The 18,251-nt window shown below is 43.5% G+C and overlaps 1 protein-coding gene across 2 annotated transcripts in view; it reads left to right on the top strand.

Annotated features, from left to right (window-relative positions):
- The window catches only part of LOC142659639 (fibronectin type-III domain-containing protein 3A-like), an 88,770-nt gene that overhangs the window by 32,848 nt on the left and 37,671 nt on the right, over nucleotides 1-18,251 (top strand). For both annotated transcript variants that reach the window (XM_075835981.1, XM_075835980.1), the window contains exon 2: nucleotides 8,110-8,247. In XM_075835981.1, coding sequence (XP_075692096.1) covers nucleotides 8,137-8,247 — 111 coding nt within the window. In that variant the 5' untranslated portion in view covers nucleotides 8,110-8,136. The remainder of the gene's footprint in view (nucleotides 1-8,109; nucleotides 8,248-18,251) is intronic.

Below are 18,251 nucleotides of genomic sequence, written 5' to 3'. Positions count from 1 at the left end.
GCGCATCTCCCTTTACACAGGGAGACGTCCTGCCGACATATTGTATGGGGATGAGCAATTGTAGTAATGACCGCTCGTCCCCATACGTAGCTCCTTGTGACTGGAGCAAAGGAGAGCCGATCAACTGTCATTGATCGGCGCTCGCTGCCTCGGCTGATTATCGGCTAGTGTAATAGGGGCTTTACCTTCGCCCACCCTACAGCTGCACTACAAAGGTGCCATAGCTGTATGCAATATAGTCGCTGCTTCATCATAGACCACTAGTTCTTTTTGGTTGTCCCGTCAGCTATTTCATGGGTCATAACAGATAAGTGTGAAACTATGCCTTGGTTATTGGTTGTGGTTGGGACAACATCTCATCCCTTTATTCAGGAAATGTCAATCTAGCCCATGTTTACTTCTGATGTTGAGTTAAAGCAGCACTAGTTTTTTTTTGTCTTTTTTTAAAATAAATCATAAACTGGTATAAACTATTACCTCCTTTCCTTGATTCCAGTTCCTTACCATTACGTCATTTCTTTAATTTCTGACTCCGTAGCCATCTTGAAGCGTCTTCTTGCGCTGCTTCTCACTACGAAGGCTCTCCTTATTGCTTCATAAGGCCTCATCGTACTTGCTCTACCTTTCCCAAGATCCCTCTGTCATCCGTATGCAATTGGAAGCCGGGTCAGGACAAAAGTTGCAACCGAGGCAGTAAGCTATAGGAGCAAGCGGGCACTCAGAATTGTAGGCAGCCAGAAATGGGTCAGGTAGTGAGATGGTGACCCATTGCTAAAACACACGGGACCAGCATCACGTCCTGTGACCCAGTGGAACAGAAGAAAAGCATCAGTTTTCACCTAAAAAAAAACCTAAAAACTCACTGAATTAAATATTGTCACAATAGCTGCCTATTTAGAAAATAAAAATTAACACCGGAGTGCTTCTTTAACGAATATCCACTACACAATCACGTCCTAGTGTAGACAACGACAAAGGCTACTTTGACACTAGTGTACAAGCATGGAACTACGAATGGACCTGTGACTTTTCCTGACATGTCTGTTTTAGTAAATACTTGTATTCCCCTTGAAATAATAATTCTGGAGCATCTTTTCTTGGATTTCTGTGCTGTGCTGTTCCTCTGTTATTCCTCATAGAAACGTATAAATAAATAGACAACTGGGTGTTACCAGTTGGGGGTATATCCTTACAGTCTGACACACAATCACTGCTGACATTCTCAGAAGGGTGTAGGGACTTGCCCCAAGAAGAATAGTAACACCCAGCTGTCGATTTTATTCATACATGTCTAGGAGTAATAACAAGTGAACAGCACAAAACCGTGTTCTAAGAAAATGTTCCGGAATTGTTGTTTCATGGGAAATACAAGTATTAACTAAAATAGACCTGTCAGGAGGAATGACAGGCCCTCTTTAAGTCCTAAAGGGTTTGTACCTATTAGAGCATATGGACATCACAGAGTTGATCCTGCTCTGGCGGACCCCGAAGGGCATTACATGATTGGCCACTTAATAGAATGGCCAGCATTTAGTACTTTATTTCCCTTCCAGCGGACTCAGCTGGGTTAATGTATGGCCAGATGCGGTTTCCCCTATCAAAGTCTGGATCCACAGTGATCATATGATCGCCAGGCTGGCTACTATTTGAACAAGTGTTTTCCTTATGAAATAACCCCTTTAAGGCTATGTTCACATTGAGTTTTTTTGCAGGTGGAATTTCTGCCTTAAAATTCCATTTGGAAGTTTGAGGCAGATTTTCCTCTCCCTGCATGCCGATTTTCGCTGCGTTTTCACCCGTGGCCATTGAGCGCCACGGGCATAAAACGCCGCAAAATACACATTCTCTGCCTCCCATTGAAGTCAATGGGAGGTCACAGGCGTAAACACCCGAAGATAGGGCATGTCGCGTCTTTTTCCCGCGAGGCGGTTTTACCGCTCGCGGGAAAAAGACGCCTCCGCCTTCCATTGAAATCAATGGGAGGCATTTTCTGGCCGTTTTTGACTAGTTTTTTGGCGCGTCAAAAAACTCTCTAAAAAAAACTCAGTGTGAACATAGTATAAGAAAGAGCCCTTGCCTGACCTCGTTTACTTGAGGGATTTATGGTCCGGGGTTATATGTGGCTACTAGCAATTCTACTCCTATTCGCTCACTTATTTATTTATCCAATTTCTTTTTTTTTTTTTGTGCCCTTGAGTCTAAGGAGAAGGGTGGAAAGGGGAATATTTAGGGGCATCATGTAGAGCTGTCGCTACGGGATGCCCGGAAAAGATATGTATGTTAAAAAAAAATTCTAATGGAAATTGTTTTTAAAAAGTAAAAAAAAAAGTTCTATTTATCGCCCACCATTACCGTATTGCTTGGTGCCCTTGCCCAATAAAGCACTCAATGATTGTGACTTCACCTACTGAGACTGAAAGCTTAAATTACTCTTCTCATATGGCGATGGAGAATAAAATAAAGTCAATGTTCGTACAGTCTCTGTAAACTCTTCTCATGCAATTTATCAGAAGTGCCTAAGGGGAAATGGCCGCACACATCTTCATGTTATGAATGGGCTGTTCATTGAGCGTTTAATTAGTGAGAGAGGTTCATTATTCACAGTTCTATTTTATTAGGTTCTTGAAGAGTCCTCCACAGAATGCAGATATGAAGGCAGCAGAGGAAGATGTGGGTCGGGTGTGTAAAATGGCAATATTGGAGCAGGTCCTAATTCCTTCAGATGTCATCAATTTTAGGAAAAAAAAAAAATACAAAAAAAAACTAAATATATATATATCTCGTATATGTAATAAATATAATATTTATTTATTTTTTATTTTTAAATCCAGCGTCTTTGAGAGCAAGATAACTCAAAAATAGCTGAATAGACCATTCATTCATAGAAGAGGATGGGTCAAAGTTTCCCTGCTGTTCAGCCCTTGCTTTGCGGTGGATACCACATGGAGTAGGTGTTATATTCTACGTGCCCCTGTAAAGAGCCTATGTGTCACTTGTTTTGATATCCTCATCACTTACTGACTTTTGACCGTCTAAACTAGCGTGAAAGATGGCTGCCAGCAGTGAGTTATAGATTTCTAGGCACTTTTTTTAAATGTGTTTTTTTCACCAGGTGGTGTGAAAAAGGAAAGAGAATTTCTTAGGAGTTTTCTCAGAGATTAGAGAAAAATAAGGGTCTGTGTCCCCCCCCCCCCCCCACCTCCCCAAAAAAAAAAAAACAGCGCCACTTTTGTTTATGGGATGTGCCAGGTATTGCAGCTCAGCCGCATTCACTTATCCCAAATCTCAGACAGCCCCTTCAATATCTACATGTCGGCATTCTGAAAGTTAGGCTTGGCTAAGCGTGCGTCCACCATTCTCGATCGATGTATGAACATCTAAAATAACTCCACCTTACTTAGTATTGCGCTCCTGAATTGAATGCTACTGCATAAATAATCGGCTAGTTGTCATTTTGACAAGTGTTGGTTTATATGTCCGTGTCTCAGGACTGGTCCCCCTCTGAACAGCCTCCTCTTCTCTGCCGTGTACTCTCTATATTGGTATCGGGCATCTGTTCTCCTCCGTTCTCCAGATGTCCGCAACCTAGAAATCCCATGACGGAAACTCTTGGGTTTATGTAAACCACTGGGGTAGGTGCTAGAGCAGCAGATGCTCTGTGACTTGTCTCGTTTTTCACAATGGTTTATTTTAGATGAAACAATTTGAATATGAACCATTTTTTCCTGTCTTAACATAGAAGGGACTTTCCCAGTTCCTCGTGCTTTGTGACTGGCAGCGTTCAGCCGTCCTGTATAGAATGTCTTCCTGAAATTGGACTGTGGAACAAACAACGTAGGATTCAGCTTCTGCACCAAATTAATCATCAGTATTCGGTGACTAAATAATACGTCAGAGAGGGGCTGATCTAAATTTTGTATTTTAGGTGGCCATAAATGTGCACTATCATTGCTACACAGATCCATTAGCACTTTAGTGTCATGCCCTTTAACATCCCTAACTGACGCGTGTAACCCCTTCTCTCAGCCTATGCTGTATACTGCAACTCGGTCTTCTAATCTTACGCTGCTATATCCTGATTCATATCCTTTGATATCAATGGGAACTAAGTAAAACGCCCTTTTACACAGGGCAGATCGGGCATACGAACACTCCTTCCTGGTCATTGCTCGGTGTAAGCTGGGCAACGATCAGCCAATGAACAGGGAAACGCTCATTCATCGGCTGATCGCATCTTTTATGCAGCTAAAATATTATCGCTAGTCGGCAGCACGTCCTCCTGTGTAAACAGGGAGATATTGGTCCCAAAATTATGCAAATGTATGGGGACAAGACATCAAACTAATGATCGTTCGTCCCAATACGAAATGATCATTGCTCCGTTTAAGGGCTTGTCCACGCGTAACTGATTCGCTGCGTAATTTCCGTCCGGAATTGCTGACGAAGAATACGCAGTGGAATGCAGTAGTCGTGGTGTGATTTAACAAATGTCATTCACGCGCTGTGGAAAAATTCAGTCCAGAAATTCACCTGTGGAGCGTAATTTTAGTTCCGCATCATGTCCGTTATTGCTGTGGAAAGTGGACTGATCTCCTGCGTTTTTTTTCTGATGTACCGTGTAATTTGCTACGGAAACGCTGCAGAAATTCTTACAGGGGTGGAAATGACATCACAGAAGAAACATCACCATCACACAGCCCTTGAAAAAAAAGAAACAAAATGTTAAAAAAGCAGCAAAAATCGGCACTATTTTCTGCAGTAAAAGACGCATGTAATGGTGCGGATTTTCTGCAACTGATTGTCTGCTGGTTGCGTAAATCCGTTACGTGTGGACGTGCCCTAAAGGGACCAATCGGCGCTTGATTTAAAACTGGTGCACGGGCGATATCTGCCAGTGTAAATCCGTCTTTATGCTTCATTTAGCCTGCAGAGGAATTGAATACTTGCTGCTGGATTCCCCTACAGATTACTGCTGAATGGTGGGGGACATCCACATCCATATATTGTCGGGGGTCCCATCTGACAAAGAATCCAAAACAGACAATCCCTTTAATCTGTTGGGTCACGTGACTGACAGTGAAGGGCAGATAAACCAATGTCTGTCTCCAAGGGCAACCAGCAGAATTTTGAAAGCTGCTATGTATATGACTGGGGAAGTGAAAATTTTATTTCTTACATGGAATTGTGCTTCAAGAAGTATTTTAAATAACCCTGGCAGTGCTACGTCCACTTGTGTGCACTCTCTTCTCACAGCCAGAGGAAGTGATGTGGGTCTGTGAGGCAATGCCGGCTTAGACGGTGACATATTCTGACTTTATCAGCCTCCTATAAAGAAAGTTGGCACACACCCAATTTACTCACCGGTCAATCATTTGGAAATTACGTTGGCTGTCGCTACAACATTCATTGTTCAGCGGTCTCTCTGCTCCACTGTGTACGAGGGATGATTTCATCTTAAGGGGACTATTGATATGTGAAGGGCTGACGACTTTGCGTGACTATTACTTTTATTCTATCTGATGGATCTTGGGCCTTTTGGAGCCGGTTGAGAGTTGTTCATTTTCACTGCACTTGGATTTGATCTGTCTATAGAGTTATAACCGATACTTAGATTCCAGGGAAACGGCAAACAACTGATGGTAAAAAATGCCGGGCTGAAACACTCCGGGGAGGAAGTGCGTTTTACTCGATTGACAGGAGGAATATGCAGGTCAATAAACGTCAATGGGTGTGAACCACAGTGGTCCGCTGAATCCCAGATTGCTGAATGAGTGTAATAAATCTCACTGGCGCACAGTAGTCTTTTGTTTTCTCCAACTTGGAAAAAAGATACCAGATAAACGTAATATGGCATGACAAATTTCCTGTATCCGGACATCTCATTCTCGTTCTTTATTTTTTCATGAGAATGCTCAATGCAAATACTTGGGTTAATCCTCTTAAGTGGAGAATGTGAATGCGCATATAGATTGCTAGAGATAGATCTAGTTGTGACTTTACGGTTTATTATACATATGTAGATCTATACATAGAGAGATAGATATAGTTATGTGTTAGGGCTGGGCAATTATGATCTAAATCATAAACACGATTAATTGAACATGTAACCTTGATTACAATTATTGAACGATCGTTTAGCCCACACATTTTTGTATTCTACGCCATTGAATCCATGTTTATCCCCTGAGGCTGCTGTATATAATATACCCCCGACACTGCTCCCACACAGTATAATTCCCCATAGCTGCCCCAACACACTATAATGCCCCTATAACTGCCACCACCCAGTATAATGCCCTCCATAGCTGCCCTCCACACAGTATAATGCCCCAATAACTGCCCTCCTCACAGTATAATGCACCCCATAACTGCCCTCCTCACAGTATAATGCCCCAATAACTGCCCTCCTCACAGTATAATGCACCCCATAACTGCCCTCCTCACAGTATAATGCCCCAATAACTGCCCTCCTCACAGTATAATGCGCCCCAATAACTGCCCTCCTCACAGTATAATGCACCCCATAACTGCCCTCCTCACAGTATAATGCACCCCATAACTGCCCTCCTCACAGTATAATGCACCCCATAACTGCCCTCCTCACAGTATAATGCACCCCATAACTGCCCTCCTCACAGTATAATGCACCCCATAACTGCCCTCCTCACAGTATAATGCACCCCATAACTGCCCTCCTCACAGTATAATGCACCCCATAACTGCCCTCCTCACAGTATAATGCACCCCATAACTGCCCTCCTCACAGTATAATGCACCCTATAACTGCCCTCCTCCTTACGGTCTCCTGCTCTGCCATTGGGTTCAACTGTATCTGCGTCCTGAAGATGTAGATACAATTTAAACATAAAATTTAAATAATTGCCAAAAACGAAATTCTCAAGACGTCAATTAATTGTGCTAAATTTCGATTAATTGCCCAGCCCTATTATGTTTACTGTATATACATCTACATATATAGATCTATACATAGAGAGATAAAGCAAGTACTTGCAATTCTCACTTTTTAATTTACTATAAGTACTTTACGATATATCTTTGGCACACCGTTACTTTTGAAGCCCATCTCTAGCCAAAAAATTGGATTAATATTTGATCCAACTCTTCCTTACCATTGTTCCCCGTTTCTTAGATAGTTTTGTTCCGTGCAGTCCGGCACTAATCCCAGCCTTGACTTGTCAAAGTCTGTGCCCATAAACCTAACCCTCTTTGATTCATAACGGTCAGATACTGGAAGTGTCGTTTTGGTAATCAGTTTTGGAGGAGGGGGGGTGACTTAAGGTCCCATGTATACAGCCATATTCCGAATCTGTGTTGTATGGATCCATACTGCTTTGGGCCCATACTGTACCATTGTGTGCCTCTGACTGTATAGAGATTTTTAATTTTTCTCAGATTCATATGGAAACAAATTGTGGAATGCTCCATCTCATGCCGTATTACGGGATTGGTGAATGTTGTGTTTTACAGAGGCACCATACAGTGACACATTGAGTGCCTAATGGTCCGTAATACAGAATCTCTGGGGACCTGCTTGCGCTTAAACACGGTCCATACATACGGCTTTGCCGTATGCATGAGCCCTAAGCATATTTGTATTTTTAGTTCTACCTCTGGGTCTTGAGAACCCCGTTCCTCTTCGCTATTTGACTGCATGGGGGAGGACTATAGATGGAGCGATTCTTGAGCTGTTTCCGTCAACCCAATAGGCATTGAATAGAGTGGCGGTCATTCATGCTCCTCGCCACCGGGGAAACAGTGAGGTGGAATGGGGGATTCCGGACACCTGTTCTTGTAATCTGTGAGGGTCCCAGTGGAGATGCCGCCTGTGATCAAATACTTACCCCCTATCCACAGGACAGGTGATATTTGTTGTTTCTGGGAATACCCCCTTTAACAGGACTTTCCAAATATCTCATTCTAAGCTAAGTAATCATTGTGTGTTTTTTGTTTTTTTTATAAGGAAGACGGTTAAGTTTATTTCATTTTTTACTACACGTATCCTTCATAAGTTTCTTCATAAGAAGTTATTACTGAATAAAATTAGAAATTAATAAACTCCTTAATGTTAAAATATTTTTCTCTTTCCAGGTGGTGGATGTGAATATCTGTCGATGAATGATCATTTCAGCCATGATGGCCGACCAGCCTCCTCCATTGGAAGCTACGTCCCTAATGAATGAAGTTTCACTTGTGCCTCACATGGTGAATGGTGATAGCACCCAACAGGTAAATTGGATGTATATTGTTTTAGCTTTTGGTAGGTTATTGTATGTTATTTACTTTTCTAGTGAAACTTTATGAATACTGTAGTGTAAGAGGTACCTGAACTTGAAGATTTGAGTACAGAGACTTTGCAGATCTTGGTACCTCTATAGAGTCCTGTAGATACTTCATAGTAGTCGACCGCATAAATTATCAAGACTGAAACATGTTTCCAAATAGACTATCGATATGAAGTAATTTTTACCATGAACACGGCTAAATTCATCAGCATTATCTGGTCAGCAAATGGAATAAAGTTGTATTTATATAAGCTATCACCAGTAGTAGTGGCGTGGTCACTTGTCGTCACCATGAAAACGCATCATAGCCTAGATTTCGCGTAGTCTTATCTACACGTTGCAGAATTTTTTTCGCATGGAAATTGACCTGTGATGCGGATTGTAAAATCTGCCGCATGTTAATTTATATTGCGTTTCCGTCTCCGAATTAAAAATAAAAATGCACCAAAATAAAATCCACACCTGTTTCCACATCAATTTAACAGACCGACCTAAAAATAAACCCTACCATTAAGTGTGGCTTAAACTTGGAATTACCTGCGTTTATCTGCAGGTCTGCGTTGATGCAGATTTTTTTGCACCAAATTACATAACGTGTGCATGCAGTCGAAAGGGCTTTTCTGGAATTCACCCGAATCTTATCAGAAAATCCCTTTTATGTGTTTGAGGAACTTTTACGTCCTCCCATCAGTTTAACAGGTAGACCAGTCAAAATCAGATAAAATGCCCAAATTCTGAGATGTGACGTTCACAGAAACAAATGGCCTGCGCTTTATTGGTTAAAGAAATATATTTACCGACAACCCACTGGAAACATTTCATTGTTGTAGCTGAGGTCGGCCCAGTGCCTTATGAAGTGGTATCACTTCCTTCCCCTTGACTAAGCACTGGCATTCTATTTTTCTCATAGTCACTGAAGCACAACCGTCCGCAGCTTTCACAAGTGCTCAGTGTTTTCGGTTTAGTAGTATTCTAAGAAATCCTATGTATGAGTGTAAGAAACCTGTCCCAGATGTCACAAATACCAGTCATGTCACATACACACCCATGTCCTCTCCAGTTTAGATATCTATATTGATCTACCTCCTGGATGGACATGTTACTGTAGACTTTAGGTGTTTAAGAGGTATTCCCAACTGAGACGTTTATGGCATATCCACAATATATCCAATAAATGTCTGATAGATGCGGGTCCTAGCTCTCGGACCCGCACCTATATCTAGTATGTGGGTCACCAGACTTCTGTTTTGTGTATTCTGAAAGCTGCCGATCCCAAGCAGGGACTATTTGAGAGGGGGCCGAGCATGAGTGATGCTCTCTCCATTCTGTTGTATGGGAGTTATGGAAACAGCCGAGCAGCTCTTGCTCGGCTGTTTCCGTAACTCCGTTTGAACAGATTGAAGAGAGCTGCACGCATGCAAAGCCCTCTCTCCACTAGTCCCTGTCTGAAATAGGCAGCTTGCAGACCATGCGACAACCCCGTTCTTGATTATAGGTGTAAGTTCCAGAGGTGGGACCCGCATCGATCAGAGGTTTATGGCATGTCCTGTGGATATGCCATAAATGTCTACATTTGGAATCCACCTTTAAAGTCCTTTTACACAGGTCGGTAGGTAAAGGAAGTTTTCTAAATAGATAATATATGATGTGTTAAAATTGGGTCCCTGGGCACTGATCTGACAGCCTGCTGCAGGTAGAGCGTTGTATACATTTAGTAAAAAAGATGTTGAACATTGGTACCGAGAGCGATTTTACTGTTCAAAGTGGGTTGCCCTGTAGATGGGAAAACCTACATTCATATATAAATAAATGCTGTCTTCTGCTCCCCTTTTTTTATTAATTGGTGAAGAACTGCATAAAAAGGGACCTGGTAACTGTCCCCACCTCAGCAGAACCCTAACTCCGGCAGCTCATCCCTATTCAAATGAATAAGGGGTGTGCTGCAATACCAGACACCTCCCATAGACAAGAGTGGCACTGTTTCTGAAAGAAATATTTATTTATTTTTCTAATCCTTAAAGAGGCTCGTTCACCAGATTTTGCAACCCCTATCTGCTATTGCAGCAGATAGGCGCTGCAATGTAGATTACAGTAACGTTTTTATTTTTAAAAAACGAGCATTTTTGGCCAAGTTATGGCCATTTTTGTATTTATGCAAATGAGGCTTGCAAAAGTACAACTGGGCGTGTTGAAAAGTAAAAGTCCAACTGGGCGTGTTATATGTGGGTACATCGGGGCGTTTTTACTACTTTTACTAGCTGGGCGTTCTGATGAGAAGTATCATCCACTTCTCTTCAGAACGCCCAGCTTCTGGCAGTGCAGATCTGTGACGTCACTCACAGGTCCTGCATCGTGTCGGCACCAGAGGCTACAGTTGATTCTGCAGCAGCATCAGCGTTTGCAGGTCAGTAACTACATCGATTTACCTGCAAACGCCGATGCTGCTGCAGAATCATCTGTAGCCTCTGGTGCCGATGTGTCCTCGCTCGTCTGACACGATGCAGGACCTGTGAGTGACGACACAGCGTGATCTCTCGAGAACACGCTGTGTCTGCACTGCCAGAAGCTGGGCGTTCTGAAGAGAAGTGGATGATACTTCTCGTCAGAAAGCCCAGCTAGTAAAAGTAGTAAAAACGCCCCGATGTATGCACATAATACACGCCCACTTGGACTTTTACTTTAAACACGCCCAGTTGTACTTTTGCAAGCCTCATTTGCATAAATACAAAAATGGTCATAACTTGGCCAAAAATGCTCGTTTTTTAAAAATAAAAACGTTACTGTAATCTACATTGCAGCGCCTATCTGCTGCAATAGCAGATAGGGGTTGCAAAATCTGGTGACAGAGCCTCTTTAAAGGGAATGTGTCGCAAATTAAACTTTTTTTTTTTTTATAAAGTAAGTTACTTATTTCTATTATATTTTTACGTTTCTTGCTGTATTTTTTTCTTTTTTTCTTTCACATGGTGGAAAGTATTAAAAATGAAATAATAATTTGACATGTTTTCCTATGTTGGCCACCAGAGGGAGCACTTCCCAGAATTACAGCAAGGTAAATAAGGCAAAGCAACCTGACTCACAGCTGCCGTAAATGTGGGAGGGAATCTCACCCCCCCCCCCCCTCCTACAAGCCAGGAAAAGGTGTCTTCAAATTGCTAAGCAGTGTCCAGCTGTCATTTTGGGTCTGATTCTGCAGCTGGCAGAAGCTATAGGACACACCAAAAGGCTAAGGCTCTGTTCACAAGCTTACTAAACAAAGGGAAAACCGCTCCTGATTTTCAGCCATTTTTTTATCAAACTCGCGTTTTTGGCATTGTTTTTTTACGGCCGTTTTTGGAGCTGTTTTTCTATAGAGTCAATGAAAAGCGGCTCCAAAAACGTCCCAAGAAGTGATATGCACTTCTTTTTGGCGGGTGTCTTTTTACGTGTCGGCTTTGGAAAACGGCCGCGTAAAAAAACGCCCCGTCTGAACATAACGCCGTATTTCCCATTGAATCCAGAGTATTTGTAGGCGTTCTGCTTCCGATTTTTCAGCCGTTTTTGGGACGTTTACAGCCCGAAAAACGTCTGAAAACCTTGCGTGTGAACATACTCTTAGAATGATGAAAGTGAAGAGAATGATTTTTCAGTTGACCGGTTCACACGGCGTGTATTTGACACTTTTTTTGTGCATTTTACGTGCCAAAAAACACTTGCTTACGCTTTTTATTTACATAATTGGTAAAGTGCGCTGCTAGTACATACAACGCGATTTTTACACAAGCGGTTTAAAAAAACTGTTGGGTAAGCGAGCCGTTATTTTTTTTACGCAAGCGTTTTTAAAAAACGTGTTGCGTAAAAAAGAACAGTGGGTGGGGTTGTGTGGCGTAGTTGCATGTTTAGGGGGAATTCTGTGTGTATGGGGGGGCTGCTTGCCGCTGATTCTTCAAAACAGCTGACAAGTGGCTATGAAGGATCAGCGGCGCCCGTACATACGCCACATGTGCCACGCACGCACACAGCTCTGCTACACAGACACACGCACACACAGCTCTGCTACACAGGCACGCGCACGCACGCACATACGCACACTCAGCTCTGCTTAAGAGTAACTGTACTCTGAAAAAAACTTTTGCTATGTCAAAGAGACATATAAGTGGTTTTGATAGGTGAGGGTCCAGGTGCGGAGACCTCCACTGAAGCTGAAACTAAGGTGCAGGAGTGTTCAGCTGAGCGCCCTGCATCTTTGGCTGTGTTCGGCGCTCCTTGTTAAGTTAAAGACGGATTACATGGAACTTTTATGAGCCTGATCACAGCTGAGCACTCCTGCACCTTTGTTTCAGTTCTGGTGTGGGTTTCCGCACCCAGATCCCCACTGATCAAAGAACATTTAATGTGTCATAGAGACATATCAGAAGTTTTTAAAATAAAGTTACGGTTTATCTTTAAGGGGGTACTCTGCTTTGCACAATACCTATTTGTTAGAAGGGTGCTTTTGCTGATCACACCATTTCCCCCTGCTGGGACCCCCCCCCCCCCCCGTGATCAGCTTTAATCTTTGGGGAAACCTGGCAGTTTCCCTGATCAGTTTCCCTGCAGCTCCACCACAGGAGCAGTTACGCATTACACAGTGCCTATTCAAATCAATGTGTTTCTCATTCTGGAGGACCTGCCCTGCATTACACAAACACTCTTTATAACCGCTCTTTACTCTGACCAAAAGATGAGGATCCTCAACAGAGGACACCTCTCTCTTAGCTCAGGCCATATGAAATAATAGGACATCTAAAAATGGGTTACAGCTACTATGGGAGTTACGGAAACAGCGTAGCTCCGCCAGCTACACTGTTTTCGTAACTCGCCAGGGAGCAGAAAAAGCTAGAACGGGGTTCTAGAGAGAGGTGCGGATCCCAGAGGTTAGGTCCGCGTCTCTCTGACATTTGGCATATATCCTGTGGATATGTCATAAATGTGTCTGATGGGAAAACCCCTTTAATCTCCTTGGTTTGTTTTGCACTGATCAATCTACACTTTCACAGGGAATATAACCTGTCTAGATACCTGTGCAAAACACTTACCTAAGCGTATCTGTAGCCATTTAATGGGTTGAAGTCTGCAGATTATCAGTAGGTTTAGGTTGATAGCTGTTCCTCACTAGGTTGCGTGGTCTGATAACTGTAGTCAAGCACCTTTTGGGGAGCCATTTTACCCCCGGCACGGTATCCTTTTAAGATGCCATCCCATTTATCGCTGTGTGGTATGAGCTGTAATATGGAATGATGGCTGAAGACTTGGATTTTCTCACTGCTTGTATTGGCTCATTCCTTAATATTTTCCATGACTTCACGCCACTAATTACATGGGGGTTGCGGCAGCCAGGAACAATGCCATAAATCTCACAGTAACTTTGCTGGAATTTATAGCTCTCCTCCCACTCTTTCATTCTTTTTAGTCAAAATTTATAATAAAAAAAGGGACTGCTGATTGTACGAGTCTGAAATGAATTTCCACGCAAATAAACTCGCATTGGCAGCTCGAATGGACAAATTGCTCCTCTGCAACTGTGAAACAGATGTTTTCTTGTTTTTAAAGCCTCCGGTTGCGCAAGAGTACAGCTGAAATAAGCTTCTAATTGTCTAGTATTTCTCTGAAATACCCGCCAGTGACAGACGGGCCACACTCAGAACCAGCAGCTGCTAGAAACCTGAAATACTATTTGTTTGGAAAGGATGAGTCGTCTTTATTTTTTCCTTCGTGAAGTCTGGCTGCCAGGACTTGAGTATTATCTGAAAGGAGGAGTACGGGTGTGAGGAACCAGTGTTCTCCTGGAACCTTGGACCTCTCATTTAGCCTTCCCCTGTCAAGTGGAACCATGGGACTTGGGGCCGCTTGCCCCCTGACAGTCCAGCGAGGCCCGCTGTAATGATTTGCAGGTGCAGATAACTGCACATCCTCCCATCTGGTATACGCAGTTATTTACATTGAAAGTACAAGCTGTCTGCTTAGGGGATCAACACAGCAGCTAGAACTTACAGCTGGGTGTGTGTGTCTTAAAGGAATACTGCGCTAAACTGACACCATGTGTTATGCCTAATGCAGGGCCTGAGGGGGCTGTGCATGATACAGGGATTCAGAGAGAACCGAAGAGAGAATCCCTGTGTCATGCACCCCCCCCATCACCCACTGAATCTGCACTAATGTGTATCCGTTTTGCTCAGTGTACCTTTAAGGTGGCAGATTTAGAATAACTGAACGTGCCGTCGCACACTCCCTGTGAAAATTCTAAAGGACTTCAGGGGATAGGGACATTTCCCCAGCTGCCCTGTTCTTTTCACATCAATTCTACTGCTAATAGAACACAAATTGAGAATTGTTGCTTTTAAAGTTTCATAATATTTCTTGTAAAGTACCTAAAATATTAATGAACATTTCCAGTACATCCCTCATGACAGCACCACAGGAGGTTGCCCTATTGACCTCTGTAGGGACAGGAAGACAGAGAGGTTAAAAGGCCCCTCCCACCACCCACTTGCCAGTGTTCTTCCTGTCCCCACAGGGTCAGGAGCAGAGAGACGTCGCTCCTGTGTTACTGCAGGAAAAAACTCGGGCAGGGGGCAAGATTGGGGGGTCCGTGCACTCCCCCTTCTCTTCCCCCTAAAGCCCAGGCTAACACCCCTCGAACGAGAGGTCCCTTAGCTCCCACCCTAATACACCTACCGGAGGAATCCTAGGCAGGGTTCGGGTAGTGTGTGGGGGCTGGGGATTCCCAAGCAGGCTTCGGCCTGGCCGCGGACCAGGCGGGGACCGGCAGCTCCATAAGTTTGGACGCATCGGCAGGGATCCTCGCTGCGCCGCATAGCAAGCCTCAGTCGCCGGTTATGGCGGCTGCACTCTAAAGGAATCAACGAATAGCCGACCGGAAATGATGTCTGGCTACTTCCGGTCCGTGGCCATCTTGGAAGGCGGGAAATTCAAAACGCCCGCATTTAAAGGGACACGCACAGGTATGTAGTTAGAGCTGATAACTCTAACTTGGATTATTTTTGTGGATTGCATATTGCATTGCCTGTTACCTGTCGCGGTATGGAACTTCCTCGTCCTGACGGAACTCCAGATATGTCCCAGGGTCACGTGAGTTTCACCCTTGGGGTAAGGGTTATGACTCCTTATGTATGCATACCTTACTTTACCTACCTTCTGTTTTCTCTAGGATAAAGATTCCTCTCAGAGACAAACTGATAAAAAGAAGGTTAAAAAATGTGCGACTTGTGCAAAAAAATTGCCAGAGTCACATAGGAAACAATTGTGTCAGGATTGTATTGCAAAAATACTAAAAGAGGAACAACCAACGTTCATGTCTGAACTTAGGGCTATGCTTCGTGAAGAAGTGAGTCAGTCAGTAGCCTCCCTCGCCCCTCCTCAAGAAACTCCCTCTCACTCCCGGACAAAAAGACCACGGATGGAAGTGGATCAAAAATATTGTCCTCCCTCTCAGGGGTCTGACTCGGAGCAGGAGTGTTATTACCTATCGGAGGGTGAGTTAGAAGGAGAGGAACTCTTGCCTTCAACTTCTTCCACTCAAGAGAAAAAAAATGTCTTCTCTTCCGAGATGTCTGATACCTTAATTCAGGCAATACGGGAAACCATGGATATTCCCGAAGAAGACCAACCACATACCATCCAGGATGAGATGTTTGGAGTTCTAACGGAAAAGAAAACAAAAAGGTTTTTCCGGTAAACGAAAATCTCAAAAGAATGGTGACAACTGAATGGGAAGATTCAGAAAAAAGGCTCTTCATTTCAAGAGATTTTAAAAACAGACTTCTCTTTGATCCAGAAGACACTAAACCTTGGGATGAGATCCCAAAAGTAGATGTCCCAGTAGCCAGGGTTGCTAAAAAAACCGCAATTCCATTTGAAGATTCCTCGCAGTTGAAGGACGCCATGGACCGAAAGGAGACGGACTACTGAAAAGAGCGTGGGAATCTTCCTCTGCTTTGATCTCGACTAATATCGCGGCCACATCAGTAGCAAGAGCAATGTTTATATGGTTAAACCAGCTGGAGACCCATTTGATGATGAAGACATCACGACAAGATCTATTAGAATCTCTACCCTTACTAAAGATGGCAACTGGATTCTTGGTAGACGCTTCAGCGGAATCTATTAGATTTGCTGCCAGGAATGGGGCTCTCTCAAATGCTGCTAGAAGAGCATTATGGCTCAAAATGTGGTCAGGAGATACGAAGTCCAAGAACAAATTATGTTCTATCCCGTTCACAGGGTCTCTGATGTTCGGTCTTCTCCTTGATAACATGCTGGAGAATGCAGCAGATAGGAAAAAGGGGTTTCCTGAAGAGAAACCAAAAAAACCCCCTCAGTTTGGGAGGTTTCGCCAACAGAGGGATCCTACCTTACAGAACTACAGCGGGAAAGGGAAGTCCGGTTGCTGGAGTTACCCCAAAGGAAAAAGGGGTCGAGGATATCTCCTTAACCCCAATAATTCATTTCAGCCCTCAAAGCAATGACGCCAAGAGCGTAGGAGGAAGACTCCTACAATTTTATCCCAAATGGTCGAGAGTAACCCAGAACCCCTGGGTTCTAAAGATCATAGAAGAAGGGTACAAAATAGAATTTTCCTCCATTCCTCCAGAGAAATTTCTAATAACCCAGTACCAAGCAAAAGACCTTCATCAGATCCTTATCCAGGACGTCCAGAAACTACTCAAATTGAGAGCCATTTCTCCAGTTCCCCACAACGAAATATGCAAAGGCCACTATTCAAAAATCTTCTTAGTCAAAAAACCAAACGGTTCCTACAGGACAATAATCAACCTGAAGGTCCTAAACAAGTGGGTGAAATATTGAAAATTCAAGATGGAGTCTATCAGATCGACTATTCCTCTAATAAGGGAAGAGGCATCAATGTGTACGATCGATTTAAAGGATGCGTATTATCACGTTCCTATCCACCTCGCTTACCAGAGATTCTTCAGATTTGCAATTCAGGACGGTCCTTCCATTCACCACTTCCAGTTTGTCTGCCTCCCTTTCGGCATTTCCTCCGCCCCCAGAATTTTTACAAAAATTATGGCAGAGATCATGGCATTCGTAAGAAGTCAGGGTATAGTAATTATCCCATATCTAGACTACTTCTTGTTGACGGCAGGTACTCCGTCTATCTTAGGCAGTCATCGGTCACAGGTTCTTTCCCTACTACAGGAATTGGGGTGGATAATCAACTTTCAGAAGTAGAGTCTTCCTCCCCAAAAACAGAAGGTCGTCTTAGGAGTACTGCTAGACTCCTCCCTCCAACATTCCTTCCTCCCGAGAGAGAAACAAATACTCCTACTGGCAGAAGTAAGGAAATTTTGGGGGAAAGACGCCTGTTCCATAAGGGAATGTATGCGGATGTTGGGAATGATGACGTCTTGCATCCAATCTATTCCATGGAGTCAATTTCACTCCAGACCCTTACAGAATCTGATCTTGTCCCAGTGGGATCGGAAACAGAACTCCCTGAATTCAAATTTCCGAGACTGTGAAATCATCCCTCCTGTGGTGGCTCTGCACAAACAACAAAGACAAGGGAGTCCCTGGAGAATGGTCCCTAAACAGGGAAGTCTTTCTGTCCTTAACCCGAAGATGGGGTTATCCACAAATAGACCTGTTTGCCACGAGGAAAAACTCCCAAGTAGAGACATTCTTCTCCCTAAATCTCAGAGACAACCCATGGGGAGTAGATGCATTGTCCCAACCCTGGGACATGGATCTGGCCTATGCCTTTCCTCCGTTTCCTCTAATACCAATGGTATTAAGAAAAATCCAGGAAGATTTGACAAAGCTCATCATTATTCTTCCCTATTGGCCAAAAATAAGTTGGTTTCCAATCGTAAAATACCTAGCGTTGGAAGACCCTATCATGCTCCCAGTCAGGGAGAATCTTCTCTCCCAGGGTCCCTTATTCTT

This window comes from Rhinoderma darwinii, chromosome 8 (genome assembly GCF_050947455.1).
Source record: "Rhinoderma darwinii isolate aRhiDar2 chromosome 8, aRhiDar2.hap1, whole genome shotgun sequence".
Classification (NCBI taxonomy): Eukaryota; Metazoa; Chordata; class Amphibia; order Anura; family Rhinodermatidae; genus Rhinoderma; species Rhinoderma darwinii.
This window is presented reverse-complemented; position numbering and strand designations above follow the sequence as displayed.